The sequence below is a fragment of the Alligator sinensis genome, unplaced genomic scaffold (genome assembly GCF_000455745.1).
Source record: "Alligator sinensis unplaced genomic scaffold, ASM45574v1 scaffold321_1, whole genome shotgun sequence".
NCBI lineage: Eukaryota > Metazoa > Chordata > Crocodylia > Alligatoridae > Alligator > Alligator sinensis.
Window position 1 is genome coordinate 2961266 of NW_005841969.1, and position 17248 is coordinate 2978513.

At 42.4% G+C, this 17248-nt stretch overlaps 1 protein-coding gene across 1 annotated transcript in view; it reads right to left on the reverse strand.

The window, feature by feature from the left end:
- Positions 1-3515: 3515 nt before the first annotated feature.
- The window catches only part of EVX2 (even-skipped homeobox 2), a 53594-nt gene continuing 39861 nt past the window's right edge, over positions 3516-17248 (reverse strand). Inside the window, exon 3 of the mRNA XM_014518589.1 lies at positions 3516-3668. Coding sequence (XP_014374075.1) covers positions 3516-3668 — 153 coding nt within the window. The remainder of the gene's footprint in view (positions 3669-17248) is intronic.

The following is a 17248-nucleotide window of genomic DNA, read 5'->3' on the forward strand; positions in this document are numbered from 1 at the left end:
AGTAGCAGTGGTGGCAGCAGCAAGTCTTGCTGCCCTGCTCTGTGCTCCCATGCTGGGTCCTGCTCATTGGGCTATGGAGGCAGCTCCTGCCCATGCCAGCTCAGCCTGGCTACAGCCCTGTGCCTGCTGTGGGTGCACAAATCTGAGGGGACACCCCAATGCCTACCCATTGGATCACCTGTGCCTCCCCACCCTCCCACGCATCATCTATGCCCCCCACTGTCCCAGAGACTTACTTGTGGGGAGCTGTGGGAGCTGCTCTCCATGCTGCCTGGTTGCTATATGCATGTATACACATGCACATGGCACCCCCTACCTGATCACACTCCTCCTGCTGCCTCCAGTCCCAAGCAGCCCCTTGCAGGCTAGAACTCTGCCAGCCTGCAAGGGGAAACCCTTGGTTTCCCACATTTTTCTCCCTTAAAGGAGAAAATATTCATTTTTCCACAGCAAACAGAAAACCCAGATCCTGTTTTAGTATGCACAGCGCTAACATATTGTGAAGCACAAGCAGCATCTATTTTTTTCAAAAATCTATGCAAAGTATGATCCATTTTTAATGTTTCTTTGTGACCATTTCATCTATTCTTGCAACCCACTTTTGGGTCACAACCCATAGATTGAGAAATGATAAATAATATCCTGAGTTCCTTTCCAAACCCAATGTTCTATGATTCTACGATTCTATGAATTTTAACAAAAACATAATTTTCTTACTGCCAATAGTTGAGCTACACTTGGTCTCTAAAAATCTTTATTTTTTGCTCCATATAGCAGAATGTTTATTCTTCAGTTAGAATTTGAGCTCTGATTCAGCAAAATAGCCCTATTCAGTCAAGTGCTTAAGCATTTGCTTAAGTCTCATTAAAGTGTATTTGCCTGAAGCCAAATAAAATAAAGATTGCTTCCTATTAGCTCTTTGAATTTGGCTGTGCTGGGCCAACTAAAGTGAAAACTAACAAATAAACTAAGGGCCAAATTATACACTAAGTGAAACTCCTACTGACCCCAGTAGGATTTTTACTTGATTAATGATAACCAATTCTGGATGCAAGTAAACATGATTTAGTAGGCACTTGTGAATGTACTGTCCTTGCTACATACAGGGTGCAACATGTTAACTCCGATTAAGGATAGTTGCAGAGACAAGTGCAGAAACAAGGTCTCCATTTTTTCAACCTGCCTGCATTTTAATGCCTTCTTATTAGTCAAGCTGAAGGAGATAGGCAATGAGAAGGAAAGGACTAATTAGTGCATAAACTGTTCAAAACAGAAAGGAAATAAACAGTAAGAGTTCTACATTACATACTGGTTTCATAGAGTACAAAAGGCTGCTTTTAAATGTAGTGCAAAACTTAGATGTAGAATTGCTTTCAGCAGTATACAGAGAACTGAATCTACTAATAAGCTTTATCTGGGTGGAAACCAAATGGAGCCGTGTAGTACCTGAATGCCAGAAATAGGACAATAAATATTTTTTGGCACAGTTTCAAAGCTGTATACTGCCAGACATAGACATGTAAAAGTAATAGCAAGAACTACAAAGATTATAAACGAAATAAAACCACAGTTCGTAATTCATATAATCATGGTAAATAGCAGGCTTATAAAGCAATTTGCATAATAAGAGCCACATGTGAAAGTATCTGTGTGCTTCATTCAGTAAAAGATAAAAAAAATATTGGAACTCTCCTTAAAAGCAAATTTATATTATACAAGCTGAAGGACAGTAACTGGTTATTCTGTGTTTGTATTTTGATGCATGGCTTCTGTTTGTCTTTCCACACACCCTGATATGCTTTTAGAGAATGTAAAATTCAGAAATATGCTCTTCTTTAGAACTTTTTAATGTATAACAACTGTTACTGTTTAAAGTTTTGAATAATTTAGGAACTGAATTTGCAATCCTTTCACTTACAATGCGAGTTACACATCTGGAGGGCTTACCACAGGGGTTTTCAACCTTTTATAATAAGTGTACCCCCAGCAGCCCCCTTTTTAGTAAGTGTACCCCCGGGGCAGGAGGGGAGTGCTGAGCAGCCGGATGTGGAGTGGGGTCGTGGTGAGTGGCGAAGCAGTGGCAGCACAGGGTCTGTGCAGCCCTGCTCTTGCCCCACCCCGGCCCTGTTCCTATGAGGCAGCGACACAGGGTGGCAGTGCTCCACTCCCACCTGGTCCCACATACCCCTGGGACCTTTCAAAGTACCCCCAGGGGTACACAGACCTCCAGTTGACAACCCCTGGCTTACAAGATTAAACTCTTACCATATATAGGGCATGTCTACACGTGTGCTTTAAGGCACAGTAGCCTATTTTACTGCACATTAAAACATCACATAAAAACATGCAAATATGCTAGTGTGCAGTAAAATAGGCTACTGCACATTAAGCATTACTAAAAAGCATGCGCTTTCACTACTGCACATTAGGGCAGCCTAATGCGCATTTATTTAGTACCTCACATTGGAAGTACTAAATTTAATGTACATTAGAAAATGTGCATTAATGCGTGTGTAGACATGTTCATATATTTTGTATGTGCCAGACAGAGCCTGAATTAAGGCCTGCTGAAGGTAAAAAGTTTTTCTATTTGTAATATAAACTATCTTATTAAATACAAGTAGAAGATTTACAAGAAGGAGAATTTCCTTTGCATATGTTTTCAATTTGAACCCTGATCTGATTACCAAGTATGGATTTCAAATGTTGGGGCTGAGAGTCAGTTCGTGCCTATTTGAGTTACTCATAGAAATTTAGATAATGCTAAGACTTGTGGAACCTTGAATGTTTTTAAATATGTTGGGCAGGGCTAAATGTCCTAGCAAAATGTGTCATTGCCACCTATCTTACTTAGGTTTAGGTTGGCAAAAGTCAGGGTTCATTTTAAAGATAATGAATCTCACTTTTACAGGAGAAATATAGCAGTCTTGCTATAATATCTCATTTGTAATTTCTATTAGGTTCAGCTACCAAAATATAAGAACCAGGAAGTGTTCTAAGAAATGAAAGAGTACTGGGTGGATAGGGAAAAAATAGCATCTAAGAGGAACTGTCATTTCCTTAGGCAAAATAAACCAGAATTGCTGGAATCGAATGGGCATCTCTGACTCATTTTTCAGCACAAACACTGCATGTCATTGAGTCCAACTGAGACTAAGGGAGGTTACTAGGAAAGGTAATAATATAAGTGGATAAAAATAAAGTGTTGACAAAGTTTAAGGAGGTCACATTAAGGCAAAATATGTATTGTTGTTAAGTCTGAGTTATTCTTTAAAGAAATGTGTACATTTATCAGTAGTGAACATTGTTACTCCTTTCACACCAGAGAAATATAAACAATTGTCATACACATTCTCACATACACATTCTCAGTGACTTCGGTTCTTTGTGGAAAACAATCTTGTTCTTCACATACACATGCTTTTTTTTGTTAAATCCAAGATGTGTATTAATTCTGAAAATATGTGTGGCATACAGCAAAACCTCACTAATTCTCACTTTACTAGCCTACCCAATCATTTGCACACAGAAAAGGTACAGTCACCGCTGGCATGGTAATACGCGATTTTACTATACGCGATTTTCGCCTTACGCGCTGCCTTTAGAACATAACCCCCGCGTAAGATGCGATTGACCTGTAGTAGTCTCTCTTGTTCTTCAGCAAAGAGCTAACACAAGTGAAATATACACTAGAGAAATCTAATGTACTAGTGAGATCCTACAAATAAAACATCAATACTTACAAAACTATTAATTGACCCATGTTGTGTACAGTAATGTCCTTATATTCTTCTATCTCTAAATTGTTTCTTTTCTTAAAATGAAGCTTTTTGCTTGAGCTCTTATATATAAACATTTTGACTAGGTACAGACATTCAAAAAGCCTGAGGTGGAATCAGTTTAAGTTACACAGTTTTCTGTAAGCAGTGTAGTTTAGATCTGTAGCAAACAGAACACATATTTGACTTTTGGTGAAGGGTGGGAGGGGGAACAAATCTTAGACTGGGTTCTGCCATCTTTAAACCAGTTTTATGTGTGCTGAACTTCGGTTCTGTTACAGGTATAGACTGGTTTCTGATCACCAAGGATCCAGGTTTTCCATTTCCCATGGAAAAACGTGGATTTTCCCCTTTGAAGTAGGAAACTACAAGATTGCCCTCACAGGCTGGCAGACTTCCAGCCTGTAAGGAGCTGCTTGGGACTGGGAGGGTGAAGCAGGGCAATCGGAGGCAGAGGCCCTATGTGCATGTGCACATGTACACACATGTGACCAGCAATACAGCCAGGCAGAGTGATGGGAACAGCTTCTGCAGCTGCCTGCAGGTAAGTCTATGGAGGATGGGGGAGCATAGGTGATGCATGGGGGGGTGCACTGGGGGGCATAACTCTGCACCGTTACAGCCACGTTGCTGGAAATGTTTGGATCCAACTGGGCTGCAGCCCTATGCCCTGCACCCCACAGCACCAAGCTTGAGGTGGTGGTGGTGACTCAGTGAGGGAGGAAGGGAGAACATGCTACATCCCTGCCTGCTGGGCCAGGTGCCCTCGAGGGGACACTTGCCCCCACCATATTTGTCCTGACATATTGCCAGTGGATGTACCCAGACTGCCCCTGTGCCATTGCCCCTCTCCCCCAATGGTGCAGGGCTGGTTTGTGCTTTGCCCCTGATGGCCCCGACCAGCCCCACACCATTGCAGTGGGGTGGGGGGGGGGTCCAGATCAGCCCTGCAACACTGGGGCGGGGGCCACGCTCTGGAACCACCCCCCACCTCACACCGTTCCTGCCCCATGCACCCCCCGCTTCCCACACACCTCCGCTGCCCCACACACTCACCCTCTGCCCCACACATTGGGGCTGGGGCTTGGGGGTGGGGGAAAGCTAGGGGACCCCTCTGGCAGGGCTGGGAGGCCAGGAGTCTATGGGTCAGGAATGAGGGGCACCCCCAGCTTGCTACCTCCTCTTCTACCCCTGCCCAAGCTGAGGTGGAGCTCTGCCCTGGCATGCCTTGATACCCCACACACACCTTGGTGCCCTGGGCAGTTGCCCTCACTGTCCACCCCTAAGGCCAGCTCTGCCTACAGGTTATGCTGGTGGGGCTGATGGTGGCAGGGCAGGGAGGGGTGGGTGACACTGGCAGGACTGTGGGGGCTGTGTCTTGGGAGTAAGGGGCACCAGCATATCAGGGCTGCTTAGCACCACAAAGCAGTGGGGTGGACAATTGTAGTTGGACCCATGTCCTGGTGAGTGAAGGAAGCAGGGCGAGCTCTGATTTTCAATGATAATAAAACCAAAATCAAACACCAAAATACATAGGTATTTAGAATTTATTTTATTATAATGATTGAGGCACTGGTAGACTTTCAAATTGCTTTAAAATTATAACTATATGAATAAAACATTGTGTTCAAATGATACGTATATATAGTGTGGCATTTCATTTTAACCACGGAAAAATGCAGATTTTGTGGTTTTAAATCAGAGAATCCTGGATTTTTTTAACAGAGAAAACTGGGTTCCCTTTTAATTGCTTATACCAGTAAAAGTGTAATGTCTGTACCTGGTCTTTGTGGTAAGGATTAGCTTCTTTGTCCTGTGTTTGAATGGCATGATACCAACACATTGCAGTTCTGGACAATGACTGGGGCCCTTAGATACTCCTGCAATACATTAAAATACATTAATAATATACTTATAGAGTTATACAACATAATATACTAAATAACACAAATACATAAATTAACAAAATTGTTTCTGTTAAAAATCCTCCCCCTTTCCATTAAATTTGTTCACTTACTAATTAATATGACAAACTCTGTGAAGATTTTTAAAAATGACTAGTGATTTTGAGCTAACTTGAGATATTGAAAATCATCCTGATTTTCAAAAAGTACTGAGTACCCAACCTTTGAAAATTAAACCTTTTTAAAGTATTTTAAATTGAATACCGCAAGTTAAGAACCCATAGTCATTAGTCATTTTTAAAGCTTTGGCTTATACATCTCCGTCATTAGTGGGCATTTGCAGAATTAGTCTTGATTTATACAAATTACTTATTTTCTCATCATAATTTTTGCATTATCATTTAAGAAAACCAATAGAAGTAAGGCACTACATTATTGCTGAGAAAAGTACAGGCACCACACATATTCCTAACAATCTATAAATGCTTTCCTACAAACTTGTTTATTGGATAAGTCTGGCCATAAATTGGCCAGGAACACAGAACTTTATATGAAAAGAGCAGAGCATTGAAGAAAAATGGTGTAAGTGCAGTGTATTAGATTTAAAGTAACCACAAACTCCTCAACATATATACCTAAATTCACAATCTTTATAATAAGAGGAAAAGAACACATCATATAACTTTCTTAACTAGGCAGATCAACATTTAACTTGTTTATCCCTTATTTAAATAACATATACATATTTTTAGGGAAGACAATGTTAATAACAAACATAACCATGCAAGTTTTGCATATGAATTCCATTTTTAGCTTTAGTAGGGCCTGTCAATTTGAAAACTGTAGTAAAAGCCAGTAAATCTTAATCAAATTCCACCACACGAAGAGATCAAATATTTTGATTTTATTCAGTTTTTCAAAGAATTTCTGAGTGGATCCCATGTCCTAAAACAGATATATTTCCGATGGTATTTAACTTAGTTTTGCAAAGTACTTGATTGAGATCACTTTTTTATTAGAAAAATCCACATTAGCAGAAGAAACCCATGCTTCACTACATCTGATTGGTGGCATACATTTGAGAAAAATCAAGATCATCTGCCCTTTTCTTTCCAGTAAAATACTCCTTTCTTTAGATTTGATCCTTCAAAACTAAGTAAATGGTAGAATTTCCATCGATTTCAGCTAGAGTAGTACCAAGCATTTTATCCCTGAACATAGAAAACCCTGAATACATGCTTCCTCTGCAACACCTACAAAACTACAGTATATGGATTATCTTCTGTTTAGTTAATTATTTATTTGTCGAAAAATAATTCTCCCTCATTATGTACTGCCTGAACAATTGCATTAAACTGATCCCAACTCTCATGGATTGTATGGGATGGTTTGCATAGGGATGATCCTGCCTCAGGCAAGGTGTTGGTCTAGATGATCACTGGATATCCCTTCTAGCTCTACTTCTCTATGATTCTCTGTTTCTTCTACTCTCCTCATTAAATATTAATGAATAAGACCCGGAGTAAATGTTGTAAAAAATTAGGTCCCCGACATGCATCAGGGTCTCTCAACATGGAACCCAGCATCTGTGCAGTCTTCCATTGACTTCATTTGGCATCTATATAGATGCACAGATCTGAGGCCTTATGCAAGAATAGGAGGGCTTACTTTGTAAGCCTTCTGTAGCAGGGGTCATGGCTTCTAATGATAACAGGAAATAGCAGGCACACTCTGGGCACCATCAAACTGTAAGGCCCTTTATGCTTGGTTTGTCTTCTATGGGTATGTCTACACATGACTTCACATGCACCTAAACTTAATGCACCTTAACCTGAGGTGCATTAAGGTGATTTAAGCATGCATCTACATATGGACTCGATAAGGCACCTTAACACAGCTCTCTGAGCAGCCTGCCCTGGTCAGCACCCTGGACAGTCCCCAGGAGGCTGCAGCAGAGTAGCTGGGTGTTGCAGCCCAGCGCTGGCCAAAGGGGTGGGAGCCTCCAGTCCCCCCCTCCCCCCCACAGTTGTGGTCAACCTGGCCCCGGCTCTGGCCCTGGCTCTAACCCCTTCCCCATGTTCCTACCTCCCCAGCATTGGATGAGAGCATGTCAGAGCCAAACCTGTGGGGACCTGCGCTACTGCCAGGCACTGCCAAGTGGAGAGTGCTGTTCTCCAAGGTGCAGACTCTGGAGCTGGAGCAGCAGTTCTGGCAGCAGTGGTCCCTGTCCATACGCGGTAAGTCAGCAGAGGGGGCAGGAGGTGTGAGGGTTCCTGTCAAAGCACAAGGGACAGGGCCCCCCACAACTCCCTGCAAAGGAAGGAGGCAGTGCAGTGCAGGAAGGACCTTTGCTAGTGGCTCCCCTGCGCCTTTCCTTTGGGAAAGGTTTGCTGGCTAGGTAATGCAGCCCTGCAGAAGTGGAATGCCATACTACCCATCCAGGATTCAGGTGCCCTTAGAAGCCTGTGCTGGGGCTCCCACCCAGGACAGCAGGGATTGTGTCTGCCCCCAGTGCCTGCCACAGCTTTCCCTGCTCCACCCACCTCCATCCTGGGCAAGTGCCTGGCCTCCGTACCAGACGCTGCAGGTGGGAAAGGTGGTGTCAGCTCCTGGTGGTTCTGCGTGACTCAGCCTGGGAAGACTGAGCACAACAGGGGTGGGGCCTCAGCCCTGGATCAGGATGGCCAAGGAAAGATCTGAGCCTCTGCCCGCACTGCACCCATCCTGCCCAGGCTGAGTTGCACACAGCCCCCAGGAGCTGACACCACCTCTCCTACCTGCAGTGTCTGGTACAGAGGCCAGGCACTTGCCCGGGATGGACGTGGGTAGAGCAGGGAAGCCAGTGCCGGGCACTGGGGGCAGACACAGTCCCAGCCCACTTGCTGTCCTAGGTGGGAGCCCCAGCATAGGCTTCTAAGGGGGCCTGAATCCCAGGCAGGCAGCAAGTCATCCCACCCCTGCAGGGCTGCATTTCCCAACCAGCAAATCTGCCTCAAGGGAAATGTGTGGGGAAGCCATTAATAAAGGCCCTGTGTATGCTGTGGTGCCCCATTCCCTTCAGGGAGTCATGGAGAGGCCTGTCCCTTCTGCTGTGACAGAAGTCTCCATACCTCCTGCCCCCTCTGCCAATTTACCACACACCAACAGGGACCACTGCTGCTGGAACCGCCACCCCAGCTCCAGCATCTGCACTTTGCAGAACAGCAACCACCACATCTTCTTCTTGGTGGCGCCCAGTGGCAGCATGGGGCTCAGCTCTGGTCCACTCAGTCACATAGCATTAAGGCACCTTTCAGTATGTACATGTGAGTTAAGGTGACTTAACTAATCATGCCAAAACTTGATACTTGCTTTATGCAGGTATTAAATTTATTCACAATTAGCCTAAAATCACCATTTTTAAAGTGCATTAAGGGTGCACACATGTAGACCCGTGCCCTTAATGCACCTTAAAAAAGGCTAATATGCCTTTCTGATGGGGGGGCAACTCCTGGGACCGGCTCTCAACTTTGGCCTGCCCACCTGTCTAAGTAGGTCAGTCTACTCAGTTTTGTCTGCCACAACTTGCTGTTCCAAAAACTGATGTAAAATGTGGGAGGCTGCCTATTTTACTGCCCCAGTGCCAGGGGGCACTGTACACAACTCTGACCTTTCCACAAGGGGCTGCTGTACACAACTCTGACCTTCCCTTATCATCACCCATGCCTTGCAGATGGCATCCACTATGCAGCTTTGGCCCCACACTGGACCCCAAAGTCTGATGTTCGGACCCCAACTAGATCCCTCCTAATCAGGTGAACTCAATCCCTGCCATCACACAGGACAGTCAGCTCCCTAGATCATTTTCCCTCTTGGGTGTGGCTCCCCTCTGGGACCTTTGGACATAAAGGCCCTGGCCCACTCCAGGCCAGTCAGAACCCCAGGCCCCCTGGCTCTTGGCGTCCCTTGTGGTGGGCACTCCAGCCCTTTTGATCATCCTGGTCCTGGCCCCAGCATTGACCAATCAAGGGTTTTGTCTAGGTTCCTTCGCTGCTCGCCCACTTCCTCACACATAGATCTGCCTACTTGGGCCCCTGACTGTCCCTGCTACTGGGTATCCCACCAGGATGTAGGGGCTGCAGTTTTAAGGTGTCTCTCCTCACCTTTCACTGGGGAGGCAACAGGCCTGGCATTTCTGGGGAACTCCCCCACCACAGGAAATCCCACCAAGCCACCCTTCCCCAGCAGGGTACAGTTTTCTGTCATGCTCAGGACCAGGAGCCTCCTGCCATCCCTACTGCTCCTGCCCTTACCTCCAAGGTGTTCCTGAGAAGCAGTTCAGCTGGATGTTGCTCTTTCATCTGCCAGCAGCAGACTGCTCCCTCAGCCCTGTGGGCCTGGATCTAAAATGGCTGCCTCATCAGGGCTGGCCCACAAGGGCCAGCTGCCTGCTCTCAGCCTTAAAGTGCCAGACACTAAAGGTGCTCTGCCACAGCCTTAAATCACCACATGTAGATGTGCCCTATGTGTATTATCCCCAGCACTGCTGGCAGGCATCTCCCAAAAAATAATATATTGTACATTTTCACTGTCTGTTGCCTCTGATAACCCAAGAACAAAGATATTATTATTGATTTATCAGCAATTTTAACCAATTACTTCCACTCTTGTCTTTCAAGATTGCATTCATAGATTAGCAGGCTTGTGCTTATCTTTCACAATCATCTACGTCCTTGTTAGCTACTGCTGGCTAGGATATATCAGTGCTGGCCATCACTGCAGTGTATCAGTTGATTCAGCTGTATCAGGGTGTCAAACTTACCTGCACCCCCAGACCAGATCTGGACTGCAAGACACCTTCTGAACTTGATCCAGACCCATCAGGGTAGGTGATGATGGTGGGGCTAATGCACTTGTCATTTAAATCTGCCCCCCTCCCCTCCCCTCCCCCCCACTTCTATCCCTGCTGCCAAGATGTGTGCCCATTGGGACCTCATGCCCCAGATTTCCATGGCAAGTCCTCTCCTCGCTTGCACTAACTCTGAATTCCTAGTTCTTTTGGGAGTCCCGTGGGCTGGATAAAATGGCTCTGTGGGCTGTATGTCTGACACCTCTGAGCTAGTTGCCTCATGACTGTTTGCCTGCTGAAATCTACAGATGTGCCAACAATGAATTACTTTGAAAGCTTCATGAAGTTATACTGCTCTGTTGGAAAGAGGAAGCGGTACTGAAAGATTTCAAAGATGCTCAATTTGTACAATTATACAGAAGGGGATAGAAGCAACTGAGACAACTATAGAGATATCTCCCTGTTGAATATTATCAGAAACATTGTCACTCACATCATGCTCCCTCAGCTGCAATCCCTAAGTGAAAGAATCTATCCTGAAACTCATTGCAGTTTTCGCTCAGGACTCTCCACCATTGATATGATATTTTTGGTCAAGCAACTGTAAGAAAAGTGTAGAGAAAGATGAATACTACTGTACATAGCCTTCATGGATCTGATGAAGTCCTTCAATACATTCAAGACAGGACCTTTTTATTCTGAAGAAACTGGGCTGTCCCCTCAAACCGTTGAACATCATTTGCTCATTACATCAAGGTATAAAGGCAACTATAGTGTAAGAAAACAGAGTCAAATGCCTTTGACATCAACAGTAGGGTGAAATGGGTGTGTGTCAGCCCCTGTGCTTTTTAACATCTACTTGTCATTGCTTCTTTGTGCATTCAAGGACAGCAATGATGACATTTATCTTTGAACCAGACCAGATGGAGACTTGTTCAACATTGCACATTTAGAGAAAAAAACAGGGTACAAAAACTGGTTCTGAGAGATCTCCTGTTTGCAGATGATGCAGCCCTGGTTGTCCACAGTGAATCTTCCCTGCAAAATCCCTTGGGAAGATTTTCTGAATCATGCAAGAGCTTTGGGATGGCAATTAGTCTCAAGAAGACTGTGATCATGTACTAAAGGGTGAAAGAACCAATATCTGACATGACTCTGGAGGATAAATCTCTTGGTGTCATTGACAGTTTTTGCTACTTGCGTTATACAATCTTGGCCATCAGACTGAACTGACAAACAGAATTGGAAAAGCAGCTAAGAATTTGGGGCTATTACAGAAATGTGCATGGAATTACTGAAAACTATCAGTGAAGATGAAGATGTGAATCTACAAGTCTTGTGTGCTGTCATCCCTGCTTTATGGTTCAGAAATGTGGACTACCTATGCTAGGCACATCAAGAGAGAGAACAGCTTTCACATGAGATATCTGTATGAGATCCTGAAAATAAAATGGGGAAACAAAATACCAAACTGTGGTACTAGAGCACACAGGACTGACACATTTAGAAATCGCTATCCAGAAATGAGGTTGCAATGGATCAGCCCTGGCTGGAGAATGGGAGAAGACTACATCCCCAATAATGTTTGTATAGTAAGATTTGAGATGGCTCTAGAAAGTGTGGTCACCCTCTATGGTGATAATGTGCAAAATTAATATGAAGATGTTCAACATTAATGTAGAAATTGGGAGGAGCATGTAGAATCTCATCCAATCTGGAGGAAGCATCTGGCACTGGGTACAGCTCAACATGACGTTGTTTTGATCCAGAGCATGGAAGCAAAGTGAGAAAGAAAGCAGCCTGCTGTAAATTTGGACTCCAACTCAGACAACATATGGATCTGTGAAACTTGTAACAAGCTGTGTTGCTTTCAAATCGGGCTTGTCAGCCACAAACAGATTCCTCAGGTATCTGATTAGACCTCTTACATGTATGCTAATATCCAGAGGATTGATGGTTGCATATACCTGAGCTATCTCATTTATTTGTCCATCATGAGAAAAAACATCTTTCATTTCATATTATGAGACCCACATTTTCAGCACCTTATTTTGGGTGCTGAACAGGAAAAATCTGGCACCTCCAGTTGCCATGGGCTTAAGCTAAAGCAGAAAATATTTAGCACTCCTAAAATACTAGACATATTTGTGTGTCCTAAAACCTTTATTTAGCACCACGATGCTCTCTTACTCTGTCATTACTGTAGTGAAATAATTGCTTAAGTGTACATGTAATTTGTACATTTTCACATTTAGAGCCAAATCCCATCTTCAACAAAAGACCTGCAGCTCTTTGATTTTAGTGGGAGTTGTTTGTGCAGAAAGCAGAAAATTTGTGCTAAAGCTCAAAGCCTCCATCCTATATCAAAACTAAGTAGGGGACATGGAGAATAGGAGGTAAATCCTTCTAGCAGAAGGCAGGGTAGATTTGCACCTTTATTGACTAACTAAATCAGCACAAGCTTTTGTAAACAAAGAGCTTTATCAGATGCTGTGAAGGGATGGCAGAAAACAGAGCTCCTAAGTAGAAAGCAGAATTAGAATTTAAAAGGGTAGGGAAGGCAGGAGGAAAAAGGAACAGGTATGGCTGAAAGCGGCAAGGTGGGTAGGAGAGGGAAAAATAAACCAGTTAACCCATAGAAGGACATAAATCTCATAAAAACTAATCCGGGTAACAGAATAAGAATTTGTAGTTTCAGTTTAGTCTATACTTAACACCATCCTGTCTGTGGATAATTTATTGTTCTGTAATTTCCTTTCAAGTTCATTTTCAAAGTTTTATTGCCTAAGAACAGCCACTCTGACATCAGCAGTGGACTGTCCAGGGAGGTTAAAATGCTCTTCCACAAGCTTATCTGTCTTTCTGGTACTGATGTCTGATCAGCATACATTCATTCTAATGCATAGAGATCACCCTGTTTGTCCAATGTAGACATCAGAGGGACACTGAAAGCAGGTGACGGAATTGGTAGAAGTGCAGAGAAAGAAGGCAATGATTCTCCCCCCTGATACCAGGTCTCACAGCTGTAGAACAATCACCTCCATGCTGTTATTGTAAGATTGTCATCATAACACACACAGGGAAATGGTCTTAGAATACACGTAGCTGCAAATCCACCAGCTGTTTCCTTGTTCTCATCTTCGGGAAATCTGTGTGTGTGACCACAGAAGCAAGGACTATAATGTACAAGTTCCACCTTCCATCACAATGAAACTGTCAGTTCCATTAAACATAGAACACTCCTCACACATAGAGAACCCGAGCTGGATTTTCCCTTTAATGTTAATGACTACCTGGTAGAGATTTTTTTTCCTATGCATAAACTTTACCATATGTCTCATTTTATCAAAGATAATATCTTCTGAGGAGTTCATAAGAGGATAGGCCTGCATTTTGAAAATCTCTGCCTTTGAAATCAAAATTAAATGATCCTCCCAGCTGCAGACAATTAAGACTGGCAACCTAATATAATAGGGTGGAGAATGTTTAATGGGTGTTTATAGATTGGAAGCCTGACCCCTTTTTAAAGTAAAAGAAAGCAAAAGAAATAGTAAGTGCTAAAAGATAATACAGAATTCAGAGGGTCCTCACAAAACAGAACTATCTGCAAACCATACCCTCTGTGCTCTGCTCTTCAAGTATCAGTAGCACGAGGAGTAAGAAGTTACTTTAGAAAAGTTCACTGAAAAGATTTTTGCATTAACATTTCTTAACTGCTTTAAAGATTAAACATTCCAGCAAAGGAACCAAGATTGAGGTATGTAAGGCAAAAACAAGTATTGCTTCATAAAATCACTACACTAGCATAAAACAAATACTTCGTAGACTTAAGGTGGGAATTTAGAGAATAGCATTTTTGCTCTTTTTCTTTTCATTTTTACAGGAAATACTGCTTAAGTGTTTTATATGGGGGTTCTGCATTTGTGAAAGGATAATTTGCTCTAAAATATGTGGGCAACCAGCCTAAATTCTCTAATTGAGTAGTTTGCTCATAACCCCAGGCCATTAGGTGAATGTAAACTGTTACAGGCTTAGTAAGAAAATAGTCCCATTAGGATTTTTGTATTTGTATGTGGTTGTGAGTTAGTGCGACTGCTTCCAAAATCATAGATTAATGAAAAGGTCATTTTTTCTGAGTTTGGAAATACCTGCTTTGAAATGCCCAAAATCAAATTAAACTGAAGGGTCTTTATTCTCCCCTTAATATAAAATAAAAACTTTCAAAGATTAAGTCTTATTTATGAGTTGCACTATGAGTTATCTTGGGTAAATCACAAACCTACAATTTTTAGTATAATAAGAAAAAAAATATCTTTATAACTTTTTCATTCATTGAAGGACTCCAGAGTGGCACACAACGTCGTAAACTCACTTTAATCTCAGATGCCAGATATTAGTACAGTTCAAGATTAACTTCCTTTTCCAGTATGAGAGCTATACCCCTTCCAAAAATGTAAGTTTTTAGACTTCATTTTTTCAACATGTATTATATTTGCTAATGCTCAAATGCCACACAAGCTTCTTGCAAGATTATATTTCTATAAAGGGGAAGACAATGTTATGACCTGCTTCTTTATACTGTTGGCATTTAATCTTTTCTTCCTACCTACATGATGGAGCTCCTCAGTGGAATAGGCTAACTCTATTCCATTTCCTGTTTGCAAACTATTTTTTAACCTTTCACATTTTGTTTTTAAAAGCCTATGCATATGTGCAATATGCTAAGAAATTAAGAGGAAGTAACATTAAGATAAACTGGAATAAATAGTCTAAATATAAGTACTAAAATCCAAGCCAAAATGCATAAAGGTTCGTCTGCATTCAAATCAGGAAAAATAAATCTACAAGAATTTGTGTTTTAATTCTCCAAAACAACTCCAGCTTATTAATATTAACATATCTTTATATTTTTTCATATGTTTTCTTCCTTTTCTTTTTTCACTAAGGTAGCTATGAAAGTAGCAAGATTGACAATACTGTATTTCATGTTAACATCTCCCCTTAACTCTGCCCTTTATATGTCATTTCCTCTAAACTAAAAGTTTTGTCTCTTCTGTTTCAGCTATAAGAAGCCTGAGCCTTTTCATTAATAGTTATTCTCCTATTAGAATGCTAAAATACAGCTTTTGTTCCAGTAACTGGCAGAGGCTGGGAGCTCTAGATAGATGAACATAACATGTGCTGTATCTGGGCTTCAGCCATTGCCTAGCGTTTTTCTTAGAACAAACTGAACTTCAGCCTGAAACAACTTTTAAAGTGTTAGGCTGATATCCCTACTCAAAAGATGTTTTATTGCACTTATATGGGTAAGAAATATAAGCTCCAAAAGAGAAGATCCTAAAATACACAAATACCCGAAGTAAGCTTGTTATAAGAAAATTAACAAAAAAATAGGTGTGTCAATGGGACATGGTACTGAAATCCTGCCCCTTTGAAGGCACTGGGCTGGAACTTCACTCCGGGAACTCCTACAGGCATCATGGTGAATGGCAGGTACAGCTCGTTATCTCTCAGGACTAGGCCCTGTAAATGTGGTCCAGCTTGAATTGGCAGCAAATGCAAAAGCCTTGGAATGCAAGCTTTTCCTAATTTCCATATCAGTTGGCAGGTTTGTTGGTACAGTTAAGGAAAACAGAAGTAGCCAAGAGAAGAATCTCAGAAGCAGAGAACAAAATACCCCACGAGAAGGTCGGCTGGAGTGTTTGAAGGAACAGAAAGGAAACACTGAAAAAGAAAACTAAAAATGGTGGAAATTAGAGCTGCCATGGGTAGCAATTTAAAAGAAATCAGATTGCCAAAGGGACTAAAGAAAGTAACCCCACAGCAGCTTCTTCAAGGTATTAGAACGATACGTTAAGAGAATTCATTATAAATGGAATGGTCATATGACTTGTTTCAATTCTCTGATGAATCCAAAAAAAATATAGGTAGTAGTAGTAGTAGTTGTTGTTGTCATTCATGTTTTGTGCCTCTGAGGTAAGTAGCACAGTACTGTAGGTAAAGTGAGGCAAACATAAGGTGCCTGCTCTAAGGTGTTTACAGACATAAAGGCACTGTGGCTATGATAAAATCTAGCACAGAACAAATATAGAATAGAACAGAATGGGTAAATCATCAGAAATGTATTGAAGTAAGGCAGGATTTTGATGTACATTAAATGATAGCAGTTCCAGCCACAGCAGGAAGGCCTGTAGTGAATGAGGAAGAAAACAGATAGGAGTCCGAACAGAAGTAAGGACAGACTCAACAGAAAGCTACTATGAAAATATGTCTTCAAAGAGAACATTTTTTTGGAATTGGTCAGAAAAATGAATCAACTTGAAACTGTTGAGTTGTATGTTTCTAAGAAAATGGTCAACAGTGTCCATTCAGTGGCTTAATGTGAGTTGCCTGCAGAAGAGATACATTAGCAGGATGCCAGTCTATACCCGTCATAGTAAAAGGTTGCAGCAATGCAAGGGCAGTTTAAAGATGATTGTGCAAAATTATATAGGGCAACGTACAATTCTCTTGAACATATCGAGCATCTGGGTTTCCTCCTTGTCCAGAAAGGCTATAAAGTCATTGTGCCAATTAACCATGAGAGAATACTTATCCCAGTGCCAGCACCCACTCCCAATGCTCCTTTGAAGTGATGTTACATACTCTGTGCTCCTGTCCCCCAGTTGCTGCCTGTGCTCAGCTTCTCCATTCTTCAAGACTTACAGCGTCTACGTGGCAAAAGGCACATCCTTGAC